Here is a 27128-nt window from a genome sequence, read left to right on the forward strand (position 1 = left end):
TGGTGGCCCTGGCAGGCTTGGGCACCCTAAGGCTTCAGCAACGCTCCCAGGGAGGTTATGCCCCCTGGTAAGGGTTGGACACACAAGCATAGCAGCTCAGCTGTTGTCATAGCCCACGGCAAGAGCAGGACAGAGGGCGGAGGTGACACAATGCTGAGGTCCCTGAACCATTGACTTGGACATCTTCTAGCCCCCTTGAAGACCTCAGTTGGTCCCAGAGCTTAGGCCAGGACTGTGCCTGCAAATTAGGGACAGGGACCACAGCTGGAGGTCAGGGTGGCAGGCACCATTCAGGAAGACCCTCCTCAGCCCTTCCATCTGGCTGCCCATGTGGCCGCAGGCTGACGGCAGAGCAGAGGAGTCTGGTACTCTATCTGCTGCACCCGAATGCCATCTTTGTCAGTCGCTTTACAGTAGATGTTCACAGCCTGGCAGACACAAGGCCCCTGGCCATCACTTTGACTGCTGGCTCTGTTACCAATCTCCAACTGAATCAATAGATTTAATACAGAGGAGGGAGTGTCTTCTCAGTGGCCACATCCCCTGAATTGTCCTATAGCAGGTGAATGCTTATGCTTCCTACAAAGCAAGCATCTAATAAGTAAGGAACATGTCATTAGACTGAGGCTTTCACTACACCTTTTTCTTTCTTGGAATATTTCTCGTTAGATGAAGAAGAAATGGGTCTCCAGCCTTCTATCCAAACTGCCATGAAATTCAGATTCAGAAACCAACCACCATCCGTGACTGGTCTCTCCCTGTCTTCAGTATCTAGTTCGTCATCAAATCTGACCTGTACTGCCTCCAAAATTTCTCATGAATTTCTCCCTCTTCCTCATTGCTGCTACTCATGTTTGAGATTCATGAAGGTTTGCTCAGATTAGTGGAACAGCTTCCAAACTGGTCTTCCAAACACAGTCCCCTTCCAAAGTATACTCCCCTGAAGCCAGAATGACCGTCCAGAAATAGGAATCTGACCCTGCCTGAAGTGCTCCGAGGCCCCTTCCGCTTTGGGATAACTGGCCTGAATTGAAGGCCCCCCACTCTCTACTTACTGTTCCTTCTCTGTTTCTCCAGCTTATTTCCTCCTTGGCATCCTGTGCCACAGTCACGTGGATTCCAGAAGCAGGACCTGCCTCCCTGTGTCCCCTCCCCTTTGCTAGGATGCTCCCCCTCCTTAGTGAACCTTCCTCACCCTCTAGGATCCAGTTCAGACAGCCTGATCTCTGCTGAGCCTTTCCTGACCCCCAGGGTCTCAGGCTGCCCCTGGAGGGGATGCTCATCTGGCCAGGCCAGTGGCACAGAGGGGTCCCCTGCCCTGAGGGAGGGTTCCTCTCAAACATGACACACATTCACATTATAGTGACATTGCCTTGGAGCTGTTTGGTTTCTGTCACCTCTTACCCTGTGTCAACATACACATAGTGCTCGTTTGTCTGACTCCATGTGTGACTGAACTAATGAGTGAGTGGATGGTTAACATTGACAGGACTTACAAGAGACTGATTCTCAGGAGCCTCTGAAATGGCTCCCTGAAAGCTGCTGCCCTGGCCCTGCATGGGCTTGCCTGGTGCTGGCCCTGGGGAGGCCCATCTGGGGGCAGGAAGCATGGGCACTGTGGGGGAGCCTTCTCCCAGGGAGCACCAATACCGGCCACACGCGCTCTGGACCTCGGCTTCTGCCCTCTAGCATCTTCTGCTAACAGCAAAGCTGCTTTTCCAGCCATCCTTTGGGGAGGGAGATGGATCAGCTTTTAGTGCAGAACGCAGTGGTTCAGTGTGGCTGCTTCCAGAAGTCAAGGGGCAAAGGCTAGAAGAAAGAAAAACATGTTCATGGCAGATTTGGCTGGAATCTCAGCAATCGATGTGGCCCCTGCTGCTGGGTTTATTACCCTCGCTCGGTTTCCTTGCACTGATCTGAATTCCGTGCTGCGTGTTTCCCGGCCGTTCTCTCGGATCCTGCTCACGCTTCCACTAATCCTGCTTATAGATTTCTTGTTCCCTCCCACACACCTGCTCTCCTTTCCAGGCACTCTGATGCTTGTTTCAAGCAGCCTGTTCCAGAGGCGAGATCTGGACAAAGCTACCCCAGGGGAGTTCATCTTTGCCCCTCCTCCCCCATCCCGCCCCTTTGGGTCAGGCAATGTGGCCTGTTGGGGGATCAGTCTGGCCCAAATCAGTTAGAAAAAACGGAATTATGTTTCTAGTAGGAGCATCAGGGTCACCTTGGCCTGGCGCACTCTGCTATGTTCTTCAGACAGATAAAGACAGGACCCATCAGCTGCCCAGGAGCCTCCTGTTCCTCTCAAGCCAGGCCAGGCAGCGCTCCCCACCCTTACCGCGTGCTCTCCGATTTGCCCTGACCCATTAGTGCTTGCGTTTGACTTAGTGAAATCCTAAGATCTCCCTCTCATTTGCAACCCATTCCAAGACTGCTTGGAACATGGCTCAGCTTAGCCTGGTTTGTGGGTTGAACTGTGTCCCCCCAAAAGAGATGTTCAAGTCCTAACCCTCAGTTCCTGTGAATGTGGTCTTAGTTGGAAAGAGGGTGTTTGCTGGGATAATTAGTTACCATGAAGTCATGCGGGCAGGTTCTAACGCAGTATGACTGGTGTCCTTACAAGAGGAGGAAAACATCATGTGGTGAAAAAGGCGCAAAATGCTCTGTGACAAGAGAGGCAGAGACTGGACTGAAGGTCTGGAGGCCAAGGCATGTCAAGGATTGCCAGAAAAGGCAGCTAGGAAGAGGCAGGATTCTACCCCATCCCAGAGGAAATGAGACCCCGCTGACACCTTGATTTGGGACTTCTGTGAAACAGTACAGTCCTGTTGCTTTAAGCCAATTTCTGTGGTTTGAGCCAAGCTGTGGGAGTTTATTATCACAGCCCGAGGAAATGAATATGCTTGGCGATGCGGCAATCCTCAGCACTGGGCACCGGGCAGCATTTGCTGGTTGAATTCCCAGCTTGGCTCACCACCCATCCCCATCCTGGCTCTGACCCTCCCCTTTTTGGTTTTACCTGCTGCATTTGAATTGTCTTAGTATCTGCTGCTGGTCACAACTGGCCTCAGCCTCTGCCTCACCAGCCAGGCTGTGGTGATTTGTGTCCTGATATTATTTAACCTGTAGGCTAGCCCTAGTCAGCTTCTGTGCTCGTTGCTACACTGAGAAGGCTTTCCTTGGTGCACAGCAGCCCCAGAACTGCGCTGCACTCCACAGGAGGGGTGGCAAACCGTTCAGTGTGACCATGCGCTCTCTATACTGGCTGCCTGAGAAAGTCTGAGGGGATGGTCCCTTTGCCACAGGGCATGTGAAAGAGTGTGCGTTCTCCTCTCTTACATCTGCTCTTCAGACTAAACCCTTAATCCCAGCTCAGGCCGTGGGTGCGCCTCTCTGCTGCAGCTGAGCAGCTTTGAGCCCCCTGGGCTCAGGCTCAGTGCGCAGGTTCCTGAAAGCGGGCAGCTGGGACTGTCGGTGCTGAACTGACCCAGCCTCTTCATCCTCATCCCTGGGCGGGCCTCGGCTGGACCTCATGGAGCTACGGTGGGGAGGGGAGAGAGGAGGCGACTGTGGTCTCAGGGTTGCTTACAAAGTGTCCCACACCACTGATGCATGTGAAAATCAAGTTCATAGTTTAGTTTTGCCTAAGTAGTCATGCATGCCCTCCCCTGTACACACTTTATCAGGATCCATCACCCTGAGTTTTGATGGTCAGCTGCACACTCCTCTCTCTCTGTTGTGAGCTCCCAGACAGCAGGGTTGTCATACTCACCTTGCATGCCCAGGACCTTGCAGCACCCGCTCTCAGCATTATAATCCTAGCACCACTCATATTACGCAACATCTGGAGTGTTTCCTCTGTAGCCAAGGGTTGAGTTGGTGCTAAGAGGCCAAGGCAATGGGCCCAGTCCACTTGGAAGTCACTTAGCTTTGTCTAGTTCCATGCCATGGCTACATTTCATTTCTGGTCAAAGTCCAAGCACAGCTCTAGGTACAGGTTGACCTCTCAGCATGGATGGGTGCAGACTGACCAACAGAACACTCCAAAATCCCAGCCATAGGCTTGTCCCTGACCGCTTTTGTACATTTGTCCCCTACCTTTGCCACATCCTGGCCTTTAATCTTAACTGTGGTCTGACACCTAAACCAATCTACAAAGTGCACCCATCTCTGGTTTCTTAGTGTCACACCTAACTCTAGGCATAGCTTATGGTGCTAGTCTGGTCACAAGCTAGGGTCCTGGCACTCATGCTGTGGGCCTCTTCTGGGCACAAGAGACTGTGGGGAAGTGTAAAGGGATTCTCAGCCCACCAGTGGTAAAGCCAAGGGCATGCCTTATGAGAGATGCATCAAGAATAACAATGCCTGGCATTGATCCGGCATGACTGCTCTTAAATAAGTCGATTATGCTAAATTCCTAATGCATAAAAAACATTTAAAAGTAAAGGAGTTTTCTTACATCCTGAAGAGAGTCGCCATAAGGGTCTTATATAGTCATCTTTCCTACTGCGTATAACATGACTGAATTAGAAAATGACCTGCACAGAGCATTTGCTGGATACAGCAAGGTCCACCTGAAAACACAGATTTGGGAGATGCATGGGATCAAGCAGAATCAGCATGTGAGAAACAATTTATTTGAGTGCCCGGAGTGCTTTCAAACAATCAATTAAAGCTATTCCCATCTCACAGGGTGCTAACCTCCATTTAAGGCTGAAAAAGAGGGTAACCTCTGTCAGCAATATTTTTTTTAGCAGTTTCCATTGAGTAGTCTGTGATGAAGTCAATTCCAACCTCCTAGGACTGGCTGGGTGATATATGGGGAATCTTCGATATTAGAAATCTGTATCTTCTTTACACCTAACGCAGTACTTCTTAAGTGGTTTTCCCCAGCCAGGGTGAAGCTGTCTTTGAAAACCTTGCATCTCTGTAGTGTTTTTCAGCTATTTGACATTGACTCTGAGTTAAGTCTTGGCTAAAAGCAATTACTGTCATATGATGAATTGAGGCAATTTATTTATTACTTGAGAAACATCCTAGGTGATGTTACTTAGAAGTATGATGGAATAATCCTTCTCAAGTGCTGCATTATCAACCAGATCTAGTGAGGGAGGCACTGTTTTGAGGCAGGGGGAAGGTAGTCAGCAATTTAAAAAGTTAGTCATCATGAGATCAAATGGGGAGTATTGGTAATAAATAGTAAAGCAGAAAGTAGTCACTTAAACTTGAGCAAGATGGAATAATATGGGATGCTTTGGTGTCTAAATATCAAGCAAAGTATAATGCAGAAAGGCCAGAGATTAATAATAAAACTGAACTCCATGTATTAAGGGCTTGGAAAGGGTGTTTGATATACAAGGAAAGTGAAAAGTATGAGGGAACTTAAGTTAAAAAGGTCAAGTTTAAATATCATTTGAGCAAAGTCTGTATAATTTGGCCCATGTAACAAGATTCACATGACATGCTCATCAATCCCTTAGATATTAGAATATGATGTGTTGGCAAGAGGGCATGAGGGGAGATAATCTTTGAGAAAAGCAGGTATAAAATGGGACTGCATGACACAGCAGGTGACAAACTAAGCAGGGACTGTCACTGGTACAGAGATGTCGTAATCTGGCTAGTCAAAGTAAGATTCTAGCTCCCCTAAATACCATCCTGCTTCTTTCTTTCAGATATTTGAGGAAAGGCCAGATTTCTCTGCTGAGCAATCTCTCCCCCTATTTATTAGAGAGGTGGCAGAGTAGTAGACTGGGTTAAAGAGAATAAGCTCTGTACTGGACTGCCGGAGTTCAAATATCATCTTTACTCTTTGCTACTGTTACTTAGTCTCTCTGAGCCTCAGTTTCCCCATCTCTGAAGTAAGCATAGTAACAGGACCTGCTTCGCAGGGTGGTAGTGAGAATTAAAAGAAATAGTATATGTGAAGGGCTTAGAAGAGCAGCTTGATTTGTAGTAAAAGCTGTAAATACATGTCAACTCTTTATTGTGTACAACATTACCATTTAACATGTGGTACAGTGTTCTTACTTCTCTGTTGCCATCTTCTGGGTACAACCCAATTTAATACCTGGCTGTTCTTAAAAGCCGGCCACAATTTCTCCAGCTTGGCCTTAACTTTGCAGAAATAAAGACACAGCACTGGATATTTCTCCTGATTTATAAGTCCAGACACCTCTCAAAAGTGGCAATGAGGAAACCTTGCATCCCTGGTTCATAGGAAGCCCAAGGTGGCCCATTTGGCTTCACATCCATCCCTTTCTCTACCCCTGCTGTGTTGGGATATGCAGGTGACCCCTGCAGGCCATGTTTCCTGGGCCCCCTCTCATCTAGCATCTGGGTTTGGCCAATAGGAGACACGAACTGCAGGACAAGAAGGAGAAGACGTCCCCCCCGCCGCCCTTGGCCTCAGATCCCGTCATTGGCAGTAACTCTGTCCCCTCCATGGCTTTAAGTCTCCCGGAGGCCTACCAGAGTCGCTTTAGGCGGGTAACCCTCACTTCTGGGCTCTGGTAACTCCACCAACTCCCTTTGTCTCTCCTGTCTGAGTTTGGTAATGAATCCAGATGTTGCTACCCTCCGGGTTCACCCACCATCCTCCTCTGATCTCTATGTTTCAATTCTCTAGGAAATTTGCTCCATTGTAAATGTTTGGTGTGGTTTCTCTTTTCCTAGTTGGATATTGACAGATGTAAAGCCTGTGCTCATTTCTGGTGATTATTCCTTCCTTTAGTAAATGGTAAGGGGGAAAAAAAATCTGATTTAATCACCCAGTCTATGTATTATTTTTTCCTGAATCAACATCACAATTACTCATGTGAAATATCTGGAATCCACATTCTCCATTAAAAAAAAGTCAGCACCAGCATTTGTTTCTCCCCAGGCTTCTCGCACCCCTCCTGTTCTCTACAGTTTCAATCCTCAGAGGCTGCCAAAGCAGCTCATGATCACAATTACAAATGCTCTCAATGCCTTGGGGTGCAATTTGTAAAGTCTAGAGGCTTGAATCTAATGAAGTACCCAGATGCTTTCCTACCAACTTCTTTCCTTTCTTGGACTTCAATTCTATCTTAAAAATAGCCTACCATTCTGATAATTCACTTCCAGCAAAATCAAGAAGAGATATGGTGCTTACCTGACTTTACAAGAGCCGGAAAGTTGCCCAGCTTCCCCATCTTTTCCCTGTTGCCTCCTCTTGGCAGCCCCCCCCCCCCCCATCAGAGATGCCCGCAATGCTTAAAGCCTTCTTTGGCAGAGAGGGTAGCAGCTTAGAGTCAGGGTTTCAAAGGTTTTCTCTACTGGGTGCCAAATGCACGCAAAGCCAGAGTAAAGACAGAGCAACTCTTCAACAAAAGAAGTCATTAAGTAGACAGGGGTGATCTGCCAGCACAGTAAGATTTGGGGATAATATGCCCTTGGATAGCTAAGAAGCAGCTGTGTATTTTAAAGACTGCATCTTTCAGGAAGTGTATTCCTGAAAGCTGACTTCCTTTCTTTACCATCAGCAATGATCACTAGCATGGGTTATGCACCCACTGGGATTTACTTGGTTTTATCAATTGCAATTAGATGTTCTTTATCTGCTACTTCTATTTTTGCTGCATATCTTTACCGGGGTAATTCTCTGAAGTAAAGCTGTAGAATTGGGCCTGTAGCCAGTGAGAGCACTTTGAGAATGAATCATTAATCCCTTGTTGCCAAATTATGTTATTGCTGCCATTAAGTCATCCAGATGTAAGCCTGACACAGGTCTTGCCTATAGGAGGAAAGTTACGTGAATCACTCCCGGGGCTCTGCCTGTCTTCATCTAAGGCCTGGATGAATCAGGCAGCAGGCTGCAAGGAACCATCTCCCCAGCACCCATAGGGCACCCTCAATTTTTGGGCCCAATACAACCCTCTACTACCTTGGAATCAGTCCCAAGGTCATGCCATCGTGATGCCACATGTATGAGCAGATCTTCAGAGTCTGTCAAGCACTTTTACCTCTGCATTTGATCCTTAGAAAATCCCTGTGAACTTGCCACTTTCTCCCTATTTTACAAATAATGGTATTGAATCATGTTGTGATTAAGAGCTTTGTCCAAGGTCACACAACGAGTTAGTGATGGAGTCCGGATACAAGCTCATGCATTTCTGATTTGAAGTCCATTGCTGTTGACCAGTATCTCAAAACCATGGCATGTCACAACCTCAGCAGGAGTAGAGAGGCCCTGTAGTCCCTTCTGCTTGATGGAGAGCACACCAAGTCACCGGACACGTTCTCCTGCCCTTGTGGGTAAGCTAGGGTCTCGGGGCTAGATCCAAGGGAGTCCCATGGCTTGAATGACAGAAAGAATGTCTCTCATCCAGGGCGTGAGTGTTACTGGAGCCAAAGGACACAGAGCTGAGGTGGGAGGCGGGATCAACCAGCAGAGAAGGGAAGTCAGCATCCCATGACAGTGAGGTGGTGAGGGCTTGGTTAAGCATCCAGGAAGCCCAGGAGGTGAGAACACGTGGAGTCAGGGTGGGCAGGTAAAAGGGAGGGCTAAGTCGAAGTGGGACTTGGGGAAGCGACAGCTCTCAGTCTCTGTGTCATCAGAAAGGGCTGCGCTTGAGCCTTAGCTAGATGGCGCTCCCACATCAAAGCCTTTCCTTGCGTGGACCCCGAACTACCCCTGCCACTCGCACCCATTGATATTAGTCCTCATCTTTAAAATTAAAGGGACCAAATCTATTCCAATTTCCACAATGGGCTTTCAACTCTTTGAAGGCAAGAATTAAGTTTCCTCTGAGTCTTCCTTCCTCTGAGTTGAACAATCCTGATTCTAACTGCCACTCCTCCGGGTCAATGATCTCTGGTTTCTAACACACACCTGGATCACCTAGAGACCTGGCCTGGTGCAGTAGATCTGGGGTAGGGCCTGAGATTCTGCATTGGTGATAAGCTCCCTGGTGATGCTGATATGTCTGCTTTTTGGGTGGTGAGGCTCCTGGCCTGTCTTCACGTAGACGTCCCTCCCGGAGGGTGGGGTCCACAACGGGACAGGCATCCCTAGAGCAGTCCGACTGGTGCAGAGCTAAGCAGAGCAGCATTGCTGAGGGTCAGGATGCCTGGGAGAATACAAACTGGCACGGCTGACCGGAGGAGGCAGTAGGGGGTTGGAACATGGCGATGGGGTCCTATGTATGGAGCAGATATTAAGGCAGGAGACTTCAAGAGACCAAGAGCCATGCCTTGGGCACCAGGTTTCCACATGTAAGAGTAAACAGAGACTGAAAGCCAGATGTGGGCTCCAAGCTGAGCTAGGAGGGAGCTGGATTCTAAGCCAACACAGCTTTCATGGAAAGAGTTGAGGGCAGGGGGTGGCAGCAGCTGCTTGGAGGGGACTGGCCCGGCCTCAGAGTGCCCAGAGCTTGGAGGGCACAGCTGGCTGGGGTAGAAGGCGGCATGCAGCCCCACGTTGGAGGCAGTAGTCTCCTGTCAGTGCAGGCAGAGTTCACAAGGTGGGTTTGAAGACTGCATCCCACAGGGGATCAGGCAGAGCCTGGAAGCTCCTCCAGTTGGGTCAATTCACCACCTGGTGCGTCACTGCCAATTCTGATGTACATGGACTGTACTCAGGGTGGCTCCCAATGGAGGGCGGAGATGAAGAGGGTCCAGCCAAACCCCTCCTCTCAGTCATCAGACTCCCAGATCCTGCTCAGTGATCCCAGAAAAATGGAGCTTTTTAGTGACTGAGGACGTACACTAAGTTTGACTCTCATGAAAAGCATGGGCTTAGGGCAAAAGTGATGCAGCTACCATGTTACTGAAGGTCTACTAGCTCTACTTCCGGAAATTCCCTTGGGTTCTGGCCAATGAGTTAGACAGACAGCCTTCTCAGTGGCTCCGGTATAGCAGCTCCTTAACTCCACCTCCACCAAGGACGGTTCTTCGGAGTGACAAGGGGGTGACCCCTGCACACAGAATCCCAGCTCTGATACTCACTAGTTGGATGGCCTTGGACAAGTCACTTCACCCTTTTGTGAACTTTTGTATCATCTGTATAAAAAGGAAAATAAAACCAGCACCTTCTAAGTCGTTTTGTGAAGATTAAATGCCTTAGTATGTATGTGTAAAGTGCTTATTGGCACATTGCTTGGCACCCAGCAATGAATCAGTACATTTAAGCTAAATTTTTTAAAAGTAATGGTACCTGAGCTTCTACTTGAGGAGAAGCTCAGTGCCTCCCTGGGACAGCTGATCACACTGCAGGGGCCCAACACTCGCTGACCCTTCTGTGCTTCCCTGTAAGTCACAGCAGGGTTTTCTCATCAGCTCCCCTGAGCACTTACTCCTGCTCTGAGCCTCATGGACATGCTCCGATTCTGAAGCAGGAGCAAGACTAGTCCACCCTCAGTCTCTATCCCTCTTTTCTTCCCCTCAGATGTAGGAGCCACAGGTGAATGCTGCCTGGCCTTTGGTCCCTGAGCCATTTCCTCTATACCAGTATCGCCTTTGAACACTGTTGGCATATACCCTTTATGAACAAGGGCCCAATTCCCCAGCGGCTTCATCAAATGCCCTTTAAAGGGTGCTGAAGTGGAAGCTGGATTTGCCACATCCCAGGGCGTGTTCGCATTCCTGTATCTGGAATTTGGTTGGCCCAGCCAAGCATGGCTCCTTCTAAAGATGTCACTGTTTGTGATTACAGCTCTGAAGCCTGTTGGCTAAACTCATTGAATCCGTCTAAACTGCTGGGCTGGCCTTTCAGATGTCTCCCCCCAGATCCAGTATGTTCCATTCTCAGTTCATGGTCATTGCTGAAGGTGCTTCTATTTAAGAACGTCTTGGAATTTATTTGGGAAAGTTTATCTAAAACCCATCCAACATCTCTTTCCTTAGGGTATGGAACTTGATTCTATCCTAGGAACAGCATTTGACACAGTTGACTATTCCTGCCTTCTTGAAACACTCTCTTCTCTTGGCTCTTGGATATTATACTCTCCTGGGCTTTTTCCCTTCCTATCTGGCCACTCCCTCTCTATCTCCTATGCAGTGTACCTTCCTCTACCTGCTCACTAGATACTGCAGCCCCCCAAGTCACTCTCTAAGCCTGCTTCCCCTCTTACCCTTTCCTCTCTCCTTCAGTGAGTTCATCAAGCCCCGTGGTTCAAATACCATCCATGCACATATGACTCACATGTTTATTTGAAGCTCAAGCTCTCTTCAGAGCTCCAAACCAGCATGTCTAACTGTCTGCTTTCCTAGAGTATCTCTCAAGCTCAAATTGCCCCAAACAAACACGTTTTCCCTTTAAAGCTATAGTTTTCCCGCTGTTGCTTGATCCCATAAACAGCCCCGTCATCCACCTTGTCATAAAAACCAAAGACTCGTGGTCATCCTTGACAGTTCTCTCCCCCTTATTCCCTGGACCCAATCCTTCATTGGGTTTTACTTCTATCTATTTCAGGTACTTTTCTCTTTCATTGTATCTTTCTATCTGCACCGCTATCACCTGAGCCCAGGCAACTGTCATCTCTCACCTGGAGGCCTGCAGTGATTTCCAAATTTGTCTCCCCATCTGCTTTGGCCCCTCGCCGAAGCTGGAACGATCTGTTGGAAGTACAGATCTGACCATATCAAGGCTCCATGAATGACACTTAAGTGGCTCCCTATGTTTCTTGGGGGAAAGATGAAAAACTCTCAGGTTTGTCCTGTGCCCTGGGGCCCTGTCCAGCTTCTCTCACGCTGTCCTTGCTTTCTCAGCTGCCTCACTACCTTTCTTAGATGAATGCCCCAGGCCCCCTGCCCCGTCACACAGCTGCTCCCGTATGCTCCTTTCCATTCATGCGCTCTTTGCCAAAGTGCAGCCTGTCCTCGCTTGGAGCTCACCCCATGGCCACTTCCTCCCAGAAGTACTTCATCTGCCCCCTATTTGGTACTTTCCAAGGCCATGTACCTCTCAGTTCAAATCCTTCACAGAGCTGAAAGCCTACCATTACTGATTCTTGGCACATTACTCCTCTGAACCGAAGCCCTACCCACCACTAACCATGGGCTCCGAGGGCAGGAACTGGGCCTGTTGTGCTTGTGTCCCCCAAGGCCTCAGATGTAGTGGGGGGCTTGTGGCTCTGTAGTGAAGGAATGCGGTGTGAACCTCATTAGACCAAGCTAATAACAGTGTTCCAGTGCCAATAGGGTCCTTCCCAGGGTTCCTCTGCCTTGGCTCCCCAGTCTCTGGCATAGAGTCTCATCGCAGGTGCTAAGTAAAGTTTAGCTACACCAGAGAGTATATGCTCCTAAGCCAGCACCTCCTGCAAATCTAAGAGGACTCAGACACGATTGAGGAAATTGTGATCTGAGGCGTCCGGCTTCCTCTGTGCTTGGTATGCAGTGGACCAGCCATTTCTTGAAAACCATGTCTCCAAGCTGGGCAATGGGGGCCATGTGGGGGCTGCTTGGAACCAGACCTCATTCTGGAATGTAAGACCAGCCCTGCCACAGAGGTGGTTGGCTGTCTCCCCCAGGAATTCTCTGGGCAGTAGCTAGGCAGAGACTGCTCAGATGGCCCCAGAATATGATGTGCTGGTCTTGCCTTCAGCTGGTGAGGGGAACTGAATATAATCCCTCACCTTTCCATCCTTCCAGGAGGAAGATCTGATCCCACAGGCAGCATAATTTGGTACACAGCATGTGGGTACTCAGTAGCAACCTTTATGTCATTTAATAATCATCTGTTAACCAGCAATTACGAGGAGGGTGGCCTGTGTGTGACGCTGGCATTAGAGTGATGAATGGGGCACTCTCCCTGTTCTTGAAGACTTGCCATTTTCAGTAGGGAGACTTGGCTGAGTAAATCAGCTTGTCTGCATTATAAGAGAGTTTAGGGAAAGTGCTCTGATGTAGATAACACTTGATGCTCTTAAGCAAGCAGAGGGGATGCATCATTGCGCTGGAGGGCTGTTCTTAAACATCAGTGAGTTTGGGGAATCAGAATCATAGCTTCTGGGCATTAGCATCCCTTCAGCTCAGATGAGTTCTGTGAACACATGGCTAGAAAAGGAGAAATGCAATTTGGTTCCATGAGAACAAATGTGTGTGGGCAGAGATGACACCCCTTCAGCTAAACATCGAACAACTGCAAACATTAAGGGAGCACCTATTACAAGCCAGGCTCTGTGCTAACATGAGGAAACAAAGATAAAGGAGGCACAATGTCACCCCTGGGGAGCTCACAGACCTCTGGTGGAGACAGATGGAGGAACAAATAACTAATCATCTTGGTGCATTGAGGGGTGTGCAAAGTGTTGCAGAGAGTTAAAACTTAGGGAAGCCGGAGGAGCACTCCCAAGGGCACAGGCAACTGGAGAGGGAACAGTCACTGAGGAAGGATGAGCTGCTGCTGATAGGGCAGAAAAGTGGGGAGGGGGCAGCTCAAGGCTTAGTTAGATTCAGGCTGCATCACGCAGACAAGGCACCATTAGGAACATGAGCAGTAGGTAGAAATTTACGTAGGGAGCTGGTAACCCCTGGACTGCTCCCCAGAAGTGTCCACACTGGTGTCTGGATGGGAAGCTGCCTCTGATCCCTGGTACTTTGCACAAAGAGGCTGGCTTCCATGACTTGCTTTTGCTAGGTTGTTAGCAAATTGGTTTTTTTGTGGGAGGAACATTGAGAACTAGCGGACTTGAAAGTTGAATTCAAGGTTCCTAACTATTGAGGCCTAGACAGTCAGAAAACCCATGGGAAACCCGGCCATGTGACTTTGAGCAAGTTCCCTTGGTTTTCTCACCTGTAAAATGGGAACATTGGTGTCTATTTTTTGGAACATCTGCAAGGATTGACCCAGCTGGATCCATGCAATGGCCCCACATGGGGCTGAGGATTAGTACCTGCTGCATTCCCAGTCGTCTTCTACCTGGAATTGTGTCAGCACATTAGTGCGTGGCAGGGCACATAGCATCAGCATTAAATTCCCAAAATGGAGTTGGCCAGATATAAGTGTTTTCTGAACCCAGGACAGTTCCCTCTAGTACACTAAATACATGCTTCCACCATTGGTTTCATATCAGGCACAAAAACAAAAATATTATTATTATATTTAAAAACCCAGTGATTCTAATTGCATTACTTTAACATAGCTGTCGTTGCCGTTATTTACCTGAAAAAAGAAAAAAGTAGGATTGGGAATAACTGTGAACTCAAGAATCAAACTCTTCCCATGGTCTGATCCTGGGGACAAAGCAGCATGAGGGACAAAATCCTTCACTGGATCCCACCAAGGATAAAGATGCCCCAGCACAGCAGTTGTGCAACCTGGGGCAAGTCAATTTCTCTACACCTCAGTTTCTTCATATGCAAAAATGGATATTATAATCCTAACCTCATGATGGTTTAATCCTCAAAAGGATTACATGGGACAATGTATATAATGCCCTTAACACAGTGTCTGGCACATAGCGCTCCGTAAGTGGGAACTGTTGTCATTATAGTTACCATCATGTGTGTGAGCCTTTTCAACATCACCATGTCCTTTCCGCTCCAAGGTGCCTCCACTCAGAATTCTAACACCGTGGAGCCAGAGAAGCAGGTGGACAGCACCGTGAAGATGGCCGGTGTGATCGCCGGCCTCCTGATGTTCATCATCATTCTCCTGGGCGTGATGCTGACCATCAAAAGGAGGTGAGTCTCTGTCGCTGCCCTGCAGATGCTGCCGACCCCACATGGCCCCAGCACTGCTGTGTGGCCAGGTCCTCACTCTGTCAGTGCTTCTGAGCAGCGACCCTATGATCTGACTGTTGAGTCCTGAAAAACTCGGGCTGACTGTGGCTCATGGTGTTGGTGTCTGAAGGGCATGTCCTTCCTGCTTGGTGGACAGCCAGTTTCTTATGGGGCCAGTAGTCCCTTCGGTCGGGCCACCCTGGTGTGCCGTGGGGCTCCACGTATCCTGAGCCTCCTCAGAGTTAGCAAGTCTACTGAGATTGGTTGTGTCATCAAGACTATTGGGGAGACCCTGGAACACAGAGAAGCCCAGAAATACTGATGCAGGGAAGTAATGCTTCACCTTCTCACCTTCATTCATCCCCAGTTTCCCTTCGGTCAGGCGGCAGCTTCCCAAGCTGCCTTTTGCGTAGCAGGGATAAAGCCTCCAATCGTGCCATAGTCCCAAAGGAAGGCTCCTTCCTTTTCCATGTCCCAAAAAACCTTCCCAGCTGAATTCTTGCTATTTGTCAACTCTCAACAGAGTGGGCACCTCTGGTCAACTGCCAGTTATCTCATGTAGCATGCATTTCCTCCAGACTACCTTGCTCATGACAGCTGGGGTGCACATCACTACAGAGACATCTGTTTATCAGACATTCACAAGGCTTGAGGATAAGACAAGGGAATTTCAGAGAAGGAAAGAAATATTCATCAGGGAAAACTGGTGAACATCAGCATCACTGTCCCCAGGGTGCACACTTATTCCTCTAAACAGGGTGTCCCACAACCCACTTACCCTCCTCCCCTAGATTGGCACCGTGTTTCCATGCCTACCACTCACCTCCATGTATTCTCAGTTTCAATGGTACGGTCCCAACCTTGGACTCTTACCCTCCCACTCCCCCACTCTGCCAGTGTCCACATTACAATGTAGAACATTTATCTACATTATATATGTGCTGCAATGTGCCCTGCCCCCAAATTAAAGAGACTTTACATCGTTAAACAAACTGCTTAACACCTTAGCCTGGACCTCTGGGTTTGATTGCTCATTGAGTTCAGGGCAAGCCCAGTAACACGGACCAAGGGGCTTATTTCCATCTGTAAAACAAAAAGTGCTCACGAAATTTTTTCCCCACCAAAATAAAGGGACAGAATGCCCTAAAGACCACTTCCAGCTTCTACCTACCTAAGGAGTTGCAGGGTTATAAATGCAGGAAGTTTAAAAAACAAAATAACACCAAACCAAAAACAAAGACCCCATTTTCAGCCATTGGTGAGTCAGAGATATTGGATTTCTACTGTATGTCATTGGGTTTCTGTGCAGTCATTTCAGCACCAGAATCTCCCTGTCTCTTTCCTGCCTCTGTTCTGAGTCAGCCAGCCCTCCCTCTGGTCAGGACATCTTTTCTTGGCATCTTTTGTCCAACAGGATCACTTCTTTCCTCAGGTTCCCAACATAATGATTGAAGAGCCAGAATTCTCATGTAGCTACCGATTTTCTGGCTGGAGTAGCCAGGAGGAAGGGAAGGCGTTATGTTAATATCAGGGATCTAGAGCCCGCAAAGGGTTAAGGACTGCAGCGCGTTGTCATATCATCCCCACCACCCATAAAACACGGCCCTATTGTGTGTCTCAGTGACAAGGCAGCTACTAGTAGATGAGGTAGAACATGCAGTTTGATTTTTCTGGGGGCAGTAAATACATTGCACACAAAAGATCGTTGACATGTTCCTTAGAGTTGCAGACGTAACGGAGGCAGAGGTGAGTTGGGGATTGTCTACCTGGAAGAACTAACCAATTTAATAGAATTGCATTCCTCTTTGATAAACCTGAAATGTTCTCATCCTTTGCTGCTGATTTGTAAGTCAGATAGGCTCTTCCAATTTTGCTCTTTCTAAAGCCTGGCTTAACCCACGTCACCGTCATCTGTGAGCTTGTGAAGAAATTTCACTTCCTTCTCAACAGCTATTTCTGAAATGTGTGACTTTTTGGGAGGGAGGAAAGGGCTTTCAGCTTCCAGGATGAGAGCAAGTATAAAGTGAGTCCTCTGTGTGGTTTTAACCTCTTCTGCTTATCTTCATCATCTCTCACCACTACCAAAACCATCTATCAGACCCAACCAACAGCTGTCACATGAACACCATTTCTCCCAAGAGACAAAACTCAGATGTCATGGCAGTGGGCTGGGGAGGGACAGTGCTCATCAGGGTTGGCATATAGTTTCTTTTGGAGAATATAAGACAAGACATTTTGCTGACCTAGTTGATAGTAATAATTTACAGATGGGTATAAGGGAAGGAAAGAGGAAGACAGAACAGAAGAGAGGGAAAAGGAGAAAAAAAGAGAAATTAAACATAGACTCACATGCTTTCCACTAACCTACAATGTCTTCTGATGCCTAGAGATGCCCCCAAAAAACAGTGAAGGGCTTGGAAGCAACCCTGCTTCATCTGACCCCAACCCTATGTGTAAATATGGGGAGAACGTCTTTGGTCAATTGAGTCTGTCACTAACTAACTGACTGCTGGCCATAATAATGTCCAGCTACCTAAAAGGAAGAGGTATTAAAGGAAAAGAAACCCTCAAATAAAGGCAGGTCATCACAACTCAGAATCCTGGTGTCAACAGTTCTTCAGTGTCCCGTCGCAACCCTGCATTAGTTCCTGAATCCTGGACCTCTCAGAAGTCAAATACCCGCTCCTCCTGCTCTGTCGGCTTGAGTTGGGTCTCGCCCCTAACCTCACGGACATGAGCATCGGGGCTCCCTGTTTTCTCTGCTCTTGATGGAGTCGCCTGGCTCAAAGTCTTCCCTAAAGTCATGGCCAAACGTTCCCAGTACACATAAGCTGCCCCCAGCTTCTGCCAGCCCTGGCCTGAGGGCTTCCTCATCTCTCCCCCTCTTGCTGGCAGGTGTTTTCCTTTCGTGACGCTAGACTACGAAGCTGGCAGAGAACAGGCTAGACACACAGAGGACCAAGGGAAGGGCTTAATGAACGAAGCCAAGTCCATTACATTCAGAAGACTGGGGAAGAAAGAGAGGAGAGGAGAGAAAGAAAAGTCAGCATACTCGGGGGGATGTTTTTAATGGGTGGAAGGGATCTTGAGAAATGAAAGGAGGCAGAAGGACATACAAAATGTTGCTGGGTGTTTCTAACAGGATTCCCTGACAGTTTGTAAAGATGCAAGTTCAAGTTTAGAATTCCTCTTGTAGAGGACTTCTATCACACAGGACTTGCTGAAATGCTGCATTTGTGACATAATTTTGAGTGCTTCATTGAGGTGGCGAAGCAGCCCAACGGGAATGTGCATTTGCTTTGTTCAGCCACTGTAAACGGCTGCCTAATCCACACCCTGAAAGAATCCTTCTATCCACACTCACATGGGTAGCCACTCAAGCTAGACCTTGGAAGTCCTCGTGAATATGCTCTCCATGTAATCACCTGCTGATTTAGTGTCTTAACCACCTTTCACATTTACCTCTTCTCCTTTGCTGTGGCCACTGCGAGACAGGCCTCCAACATCTCATGGCTCTTTGGACTGAGCTTCTCTGAATGCAGAACCCTGCAGAGACAGGGCTGCATGGAGACTCAGAGCACTACATGAGCATCATGAGAAGGCACCCTGGAGCCCTTCCCAGAGGGAGCCCATAACCAGCGTGGTTATTATGGTCAGAGCCCAAGTCGTCACCTACCCACCAACCTGCTCCCAATCCAGGGGACCCCATCACCCCAATACTTCTGAGCCTTCATCTTTGTGTTCTCTTGGTCACATCCTCTCCTCTCCACCGCCTCTTCCCTGTTGCGGGCGTCTAGAGCTCCATTGTATGAGGCTCCTCCTGGCCTCTCTGACTGGCCCCAACCTTCAAATGCATCCTCTACCCTGTAGCCCAAGTGACTTTTATAAAAATGAAAAGCATTGATTTTCAGACTGGCTGTGTAAAATCAGTGGCTTCTCCTCCCCTGAGACAGTGGCTCATGAGGTGGGAATGAGGGAAGAAGCATATGTTTAACTCATCAGGAGAGCCTGTCAGGCTGTGCGGACCCCCTGCTCACAGTGATTCTGGCAGATTTCCTAATGTCTTCCTCTCCTGTACTGTTGCTCATGATGTTTCCTCTTCATTCAGTGTCTGTCCCTCAATTCCATATAACCAGATACTACCCATGTTTAGGGCTTAATTCAAATGCCACTTTCTCCAGGAAACCTTCCTGAGCCAGTCTAGATACAATCTCTTCACTATCTGCACCCTGTCTATGAGGATCCACGTCATGTTGTCTGTATTTGTCATTTGTATTCACATCTTATCTTCTCCATTGGTCCATCAGCTGCCTATTCTGATTCATCCTTATCACAATTTGCCTTGCAAGTACTGGAGACTCCCTAAAAACTTGTTGAATGGGGAAGCCCAGTGAAAGAATAGATAGGATGCAGGGTTAACACTCCATCTCTTGGGGGGAAAAACTTCACTCAGAACACAGACCCAAATACCAACATTGAGCATCAAAGGTCCTGTGGTGGGGGGTGGTAAGGTTCAAAGAGTGTGTGAAAAATGTACTATGTCTGAGCCTTCAGGGAATACGCTATGTCCCTATGTCCCAGTCCAGGAAAAAAGTAGTGGGTCCATAGGAAAAGCTAACTACTGAGTGAGCCAAGAGTTGCTGCCACTGTTAGATGACAGTGTGCCACAGATCCCAGAACTGAAACATGCACAGTTTAAGGACCTTGCCCCAAATCACATAGCTAATAAGTGGCAGAACTGGGTCTCAACTTGGCGCATCCAATAACAGAGTCCACACACTTAAGCACAGGTTCACCTGGCTGAGATATCACACAGGACTTGCTGAGATGCTGCATTTGTGACATAATTTTGAGTGCTTCATTGAGGTGGCGAAGCAGCCCAACGGGAATGTGCATTTGCTTTGTTCAGCCACTGTAAACGGCTGCCTAATCCACACCCTGAAAGAATCCTTCTATTCACACTCACATCGTAGCCACTCAAGCTAGACCTTGGAAGTCCTCGTGAATATGCTCACATGTAATCACCTGCTGATTTTGTGTCTTAACCACTTTCACATTTACCTCTTCTCCTTCTCTGTGGCCACTGCGAAATAGGCCTCCGACGTCTCTTGCTTTGACCTTTGCAGTAGATTTCACTACCCCTACTTCTCTCTTCTCTAACTTTCTTCTCATACTCTGCATTTGCCAGAATCATCCATCTAGAAACATACTTGGCCACCTGGCTCTTTGGGTTGTCCCCAGGACCTGTGGTATTGAGACCAAACTCCTTAAGCTCTTTGGCAACTGGGCCCTGCCAACGTCTGACATTCTCACCTTGCCAACCCACCCGTGTTCCATAACCGCAGTGCCATCCACCTGAAAATACCCTTTCTCCTGCTCGCTCTGGATGTGCCCTGACTTTACAACCCAGGTATCAAGGATGCTAGGCCCCCTTCCCCCTGCTCCCCCTCCACCATCAGCCTCAGAATGTTCTCACAGCACCCTGTGCTACTGTGTCCCACCATCTATCACTCCAAAAGGTAATGGAGTAGAGTGGTTATTGATGCAGGCCCTGAAGTCAGACAGCCTGGATTCTAATCCCCGTCAGGCCACTTACCAACTGGGTGTGCTTGGGCAAGCTACTGAACATCTCTGAGCTTCACTTTCTTCATCTGTAGAACAAAGATAATAAGACCTCACAGTGAGGGTTATAAATTAATCACCTAATATGCTAAGAACAGTGCGAGCATATATGTGACCTATTATATAAGTGGCAGCTATTGTCATCATCTATTTTATAAGTTTCTTGTCTGGCTTTCCCATCACACATATGGGGTGGATCAAAATCTCATGTCTCTATCTCCGGCACTTGGCAGACACAGGCACATAGTAGGCACATGAGAAGTTTTTGCTGAATTAATGATGGAAAGATGGGTGAGTGGATGATGGATGGGTTGTTGGATAAATGGGTAAATGAGGAGATGGATGAATAGATGAATGTGTGGGTTTATGGGCTAGATGGAAAGGTGGATGGATAGATTGTTGAGTGGGTGAATGGGTGGATGGATGGATTGTTGGATGGAGGGAGGCAGGAAGGGAAGAATCAATGCATAGAGGAATGGATGCATGGGTGGATAGAAGGGTAGATGGGTGGGTTTATAAGCTAGACAGGTGAGTAGATGGTTGGATGGTTAAATAGATAACTTAGTCCTGTTTAAATAGTATAAAAGAAAGGCAAGGAGTGCCTCGAGTCAATCTTGTCAGCCAGCTGAAAAGAAGATTCTGCAGTATGTGATTTATTAAGTTTGGGGTTTTTTTTCTCAAAGCATGGCTGCCTTCCTGCTCAGGATTTTTGGTCCCAGGCAGTCTGTTACTTACAATATCACTGTATCCTTGTAAACTTAGAACTTCAGTAAATCTTCCTCAGGCCTTGGAGAATACACTCATGTAAACTGTGTTTTGGTCACAGAATAAAGAACTGTAATCCTTGCCCTGGAAGAATTTGCAATTTAATTGAGAAAAGATACTCAATTAATAGAAGCTTGTCAACTGTCATCATTCTTTCTTCAGTTCCATGTGACCAGATACTACCGATGGTGTTGCCCTGCAGCTGGATCAAGGGTAGCACTGGCTTCAGTGCCCTGGAGGGTAACTCAGAAAAGCCACTTGGAAGAGATGGTTTGAAAGTTAAGGAAGCATGCTGTCATCGGGAGGTGGCTCAGGCAGCAGGAGATCCCAAAGGGTGAGAGCAGGAAACCAGAGGGTCCAGAATGTTAAGTGGAGCCTGGGGCCCAAGAGTGCAGTGGAGGGCTGCTGCCAGGGAGGAGATCCTGGCTCCGGATGGAGGCCTTGAAAATGGTCCCAAAATATATAAAACAGTGGAACTAGTAAGGAGTGACCTCTCAGAGCCTTAAATTTCACAACTAAAAATGAGAAGAATACTGCCTGCTCCTTGCAGCTGGGGAGAGCATTGAGAATGAGAGGGCCTGGGCCATCTTGACGCTTGGCCCACTGGACTGCTCATCACACGCCAGTTTTCTCCTTTCCTCAAGGGAAGCACAGGCCAGTGGTCAAGAACTGGAGTTTTGGAGCCATGTTGCTGTCCAATCCAGTTACTAGTTGTGTGATCTTAGGCAAGTCACTTAACCTCAGTTTCTTCATCTGCAAAGTGGAGATTGTAATAGCATCTCTGTGTCAGGGTGCTTGTAGGGAATACATGAGTCAGTGTACGAGAGGAGCTGAGAGCAATGCCTTGTACATGATAAGGGCTACCTAAGTATTCGTTCTTATTTTACTACCTTCTAAAATATTCCTAAAGCAGCGAGTACTTTGTTCCTGCTCACCAGAGTAAGAAGCTGCAAACCTTCTATCTGTGGATGAGGTAGGGACATACACTCTCCTTTATGGAGCCCTGTTATATTTCAGCTGTTTCAATCATATATTCTAACATTAATTGAGATTAATATGATTTGCTTACAATTCTATATGTATTATGTATCATATATAACTTGAATATAATATAGATTAATATACTCTAATGTTAATGTCCACAGTGACTCTCTGAGCCAGTAATTATTGCCTCTAACCTTGAGATGGATAAAATGAGACTCAGAGATATTTAGTGACTTGCTCAAGGCCGTGCAGTTCCCAAGTGCTGGGATGCTAAGACAGCATATTTCCACTCACCAGTGCTGCTTAAGCTGGCAGTCGCCCATGCCATCCACCTCGGTACATGGATTGGAAGACAGAGGTCCATGGGGAGGAACTGACTTGCCTTAGATGCCACAGAGAGCAAGTGGAAAATGTGGGTTAGAATGCTGGCCTCTCGATTCTCAGCCCAGTGTTCTTGACTATATGGAGAGCATAGGTATCGAAGGCTTTGTCAAATGAATCCTGCACTTTCTGCCCCCGAGGAATTGCATCTCCAGGCACTGGACCACAGAGCCAGCAGTGAAGGAATGGAATGGTGTCCTCACAGTGCCAGCCTGTATGGTTGGTGAAGGGGACTGAACAGCTTGCAAGGGCTCTCCCAGTGTCCACCCGTCACCCCTTGCATCATCTAGGGCCACTGCTCACTTGGCCCAGGATACTGAACAGTTTCATGAGTGACCAGATTGTGCTGCCCTGAGGCTCAGTCTCCCAGCTCAGCCTCCCGAGGAGGCCCAGGGCTTCCCTTCTGCTGCCATGGCTTCTTGGCTCAGAGAGTCACTTTCCTTCTGGAGCTCTAGACCTGGGCTCTTCTGATAAAGGGCAGAAAGTCCAGAGGTGGCCCTGCCCTGGAGGCTTTGGCCAGTTCCCGCTTAAGAGGGGAAAATTTGGGACTCTGAGGACCTGTTCCCACCCTATAAATATAAATCTGCATCTTCCTGTGCCAAGAAAACAGAATAATGGTCGCAATTAACCTCAAGAAAGAAGGAAGGAAGGAAACTGTTCTTGCCTACTCAATGGCTATTTGAAGACTTGAATAATCCAGCAATTTTTCTAAATCCAAAAATATATCAGCTATTGTCAGGATAGCTAAGTCTGTAAGTTAAAAGCACTCCTACTTATTTTCCTACAAAATACAAAAATTATAACAAAGGGATATGGTAGTTACTTGAATTTTTATTGTTCAGAAACCAAGGGCTGGAAGGGACATCAGAGATTGAAGGCAGTGATTTTTCAAGCTTTCTTTTGAAAATAAGTAAAAATGGAGAAGCTCTGGCTTTGGTAGATAGTGGGAGACCATCAGTCCTACCTGTTCAGTACCACCATCCCCCTTTACAATGTGTCTGCCCTGCAGAACCCCTGGGCTCCCTGGAACACAGTTTGAAAAATAGTGATCTAGCTCAACTCATCAATGGATCAGATAAGGAAGTAAAGAGAGTTTATTCAAGTTGTAGTCTATTCAGACTGAAGACTGGAAATCCTCTCTCTTTGTGTAGTGCTATTTCATCATGATGTTTGAATTCGTCCTGGTTATCTAATGATATGTAATAAACTACTCCCCACAAGGTAGTGGCTTAAAAATAAGTCATGAAATTCAGTGGCTTATTTTTCTCAAGAACGTGCACTTTGCTCAGGACTTGAAGAGAATGGCTTGTTTCTGTTCCATGACATCATCAAGGGTCTCAGTTGGCATCATCTAGTTGGCTGAACTGGAAGATCTGGCGGCTGGCCAGATGTCTCTCTCCCTTCATGCGGTCTTTGGGCCTCTGCATGTGTTCACCCCACATGGTCTCCAGCATGGCAACCTTAGATTACCCGGATTTCTTACCTGGAGACTTTGGCTTCCAAGTGAGAGTTCCAAAGACCCAGACAGAACTGTAAGACTTCATTTTGGACCTACCCTGGAAGGTCTCAGAATATAACTCCTACCACATTCTATGGGTCATGTAGGGCCAGCCCTGATTCAGTGTGAGAGGACACTACCCATGGGCGTGAGTACTGGCGAGTGTGGCTCATTGATTGGGGAGCCATCTTGGGTGCTGACCCCATGATTTCCTTGCTTTTAGAAATGACCTTACTAAATAGATTATGAAGAGATTAGACCTGAAACAGAGAAGGCAGAAGTCACTGTGGTTTTCCTTAGATCACAGGAGCACTGTCATGTGGAAGAGAGGTAGTAGAGTTCTAGAAGGCCATGGAAATCTGACCCAAGACCAAAGTCATAATTACAAGGAAGTTAGTTTTAGTTGACCATAGGAAAGACCTTTCAAACAACGAAAACAGCCAACATGAGACATGGATTCCTCTGCATGAGTAGTGAGTTTCTCCATCATAGGAGAGGTCTCTCTCATTTCTTCTGCCACTGAAATGATCTGATTCTCAGTGAAGGCGATTAATAGAGAAACTTACACCTCCTTGAGCTTAGGGATGCTGAAATACTATGTGCATTTCTAAGAATCAAGATTTCATATAAATCTAATTCTTGTTTGTTTGTCTTTTCTTTTTCCCCCTTTTTGGACATTTCCTTCATCTGACTGCCCATCAATATATAGAAGAAATGCTTATTCCTACTCCTATTACTTGTAAGTATCGACCTGGGGTAACTTTGCTTCGTGCCCTGTAAGGGAACCTGTAGCATGCATTTCCTGCACCAACCAAGTGTCTGTTGGTTTCTCATACTTCTGTCTAAGTCATCTTTAGCCCCACAATCTTTATTTTGTATAGTGTTTTCCATTTGAAAATGCATTGTCATTGCTCATGTCTGTTATGTTTCTGACATCTTGGATTTTTCCCCTTATGTTTCAAGATGTGAAGGGCTGTTTCTCCTTTGTCAGTGTGATTTTCTAATTAGAAATCCCAAACTTGCAGCAAGGGGCCAACCTAATCCTCCTGCAGGGCTTGCCTGCAAAAAAGAGAATCACCAATCTCAGCAGCTTCAGTGTCTATTTGTGTCTACTTGGGGAACATGTAGCTCTAGGGGTTCGAAAGTTAGAAAGAGACACATTGGCTGTTACCCCTGTTTCAGGACGTCTACAGGGAATCATGACTTTATCTAGAACCAGCTTCTCAAGTGACAGAAACACCCAAGGTCTTTGCTTTAGGCTGGAATTATCTCAGTCTGGTGTTTAGCATTAGTTTTCTTATGCTATTCATGCGTTTTGTTGGTAGTTATAGATGGCTGATTGCCTGTCCATTTTTTTTGTACTTTCCAAATAAAGATGATGATTTTTCTCATTATTAAAATTGGACATTTTCAAAACATGAGGGTAAAGGGGGAAAACTCCATAAATAAAATCCTTGGTAATGAGAAGTTAGAAAACCCCTGAATAAGTCCCATATCCCTTCTGTGCATTTTCCATATTTGAAAATTGAAGTCCAGGGAAGTCTTTGAAATCGCACATCCAGTTAGCAAAGGAGTGGGACTGAAACTGAGAATGCCTGGCTCCTGGTGAAGTGTACTGTCCATCATTCCATGTCTTCCTCCGTCCTTGGCAAACCTGGCCTTGTGAGACAGTCCGTGTCTGTTAGCCATCATCTGCTGAAGCCTTACAGATGAGGATGAGACCAGCAGAAGGCCCTCCCACCCCTCTTCTCAGTGTTTGGGTCCCAGAGCCATAGGCTCTGAGCAGGTAAGATTCTGGTATCACCACCCCCATTTATACAGGAACTCATGGAGCCCTGCCACTGATGCTGAAAGCACCAGAGAACTTGCTTCATTTGTTCATTTACTCATTTGATAAACACTCATTGGATGTGTACATTACATTCCAGACACTGTGGATGGAGAGATGACCAGGACTTTGAGCCCCACCTTCACTGTGCTCCATCCTATCTGAGAGACTAACATAAAATCAAATACTTGAAATGTTGGCCAAGAGGTGCCAATGTCCTAAAGTAGAGGAGTATAGGTTGGGTGACTAAGATTTTTAATGAGGCAGGTTTTCGGTGCTTTTAGAGATGGACTTACCCAATACTGAAGAAGTAAGAATTCTGAGCAGAGGGAAGAGCATTTGCAAAGGCACAGAGGCATTGTTGCTGTGCTGGAAAGAATGAGAGTTAGGGGTCACATGGCTCTGGGTTCAGGTCACAGCTCTGCCACTCACCAGTCATGCAGATTTGAGCAAATTTTCTGAACTCTTTGAGCTTCAGTACTCTTAAGTCTATAATAGGGGTAATAACCCTAACTCACTGGGAAGAGGGACCTTGTAAAGTGCCTGGCACAAAGTTGGCACTCATGAAATGCTGGTTTTCCTGCTCTTCCCTTTCAGAAACCATAAGGAGTCAGAGTGGCCCCTGAGGGCTCACTGCTCTTTCACAGTTTCTTGTGGCATCAATGTTCCACAGCAGGTGCAGCCATGCAGTGGCCCATCGCAACCTCTGCACACCTCTCCTCCTCAGCCTGTTAGCCAGTGTCCACAGCGCTGTCTCTGAATATCCACTTTACACTGGGCACTGTGCTGGGCACTGTGGTGAAGTCCAAGATGAGCACCGTGAGAGTGCAGGAGACAGATAGGCAAGGGCTTGTAGTTCAAGGTGCAGTGATAAACAAGGGTCTTTCAATTGGTGCAAACTTGGAGTTCTGAGTCACAGATCCTAGAGTGTGAAACTCAGGGTCACAGTTAAAGATTCAGAGGAAGAACTGACAAAGCAGACAGAGGAGAGTTCTGAGAACCAGGGGGACAGGCCCATTGCAGCCTAGGAGATGCTGCAGAGAGACAGAGGTGGAGGGCGTGGGAGAACTGCAGGCGCATCAGGACCCAAAGGCAGTCTGTCTGCCTGTGCAGCCCCAGGTCTGTGCATGGGCATCTGTGTCCTGCCAGGGACAAGACGTGACAGTTATTCCTGGCTGACAAGGAGGCCTTGAGGCAGTCCTGTCTTTGCTGTCTTGGGGATTCGCTACCTGGTCAGAGCTGAGAGCACTGGCCCATCAGATCAGAGGCAGCCAAGGGGTTAGAGGAAGAAGTAACCAAACCCAGGGTGAACAGAGCTACAGATGGAAGGATCTGGAACCTAGTGACAGAGGAGAGTTTAGAATT

The 27128-nt window shown here is 47.4% G+C and overlaps 1 protein-coding gene across 14 annotated transcripts in view; it reads left to right on the forward strand.

The window, feature by feature from the left end:
• Nucleotides 1-27128, forward strand: part of PTPRT (protein tyrosine phosphatase receptor type T) — a 970716-nt gene that overhangs the window by 807552 nt on the left and 136036 nt on the right. For 9 of the 14 annotated variants that reach the window (XM_073236577.1, XM_073236581.1, XM_073236583.1 and 6 more), the window contains 2 exons: nt 14511-14646; nt 24645-24674. In XM_073236577.1, coding sequence (XP_073092678.1) covers nt 14511-14646; nt 24645-24674 — 166 coding nt within the window. The remainder of the gene's footprint in view (nt 1-14510; nt 14647-24644; nt 24675-27128) is intronic. The other 5 variants (XM_073236579.1, XM_073236587.1, XM_073236588.1 and 2 more) reach the window with 1 other exon arrangement.

Source organism: Manis javanica, chromosome 5, assembly GCF_040802235.1.
Source record: "Manis javanica isolate MJ-LG chromosome 5, MJ_LKY, whole genome shotgun sequence".
NCBI classification, from domain to species: domain Eukaryota; kingdom Metazoa; phylum Chordata; class Mammalia; order Pholidota; family Manidae; genus Manis; species Manis javanica.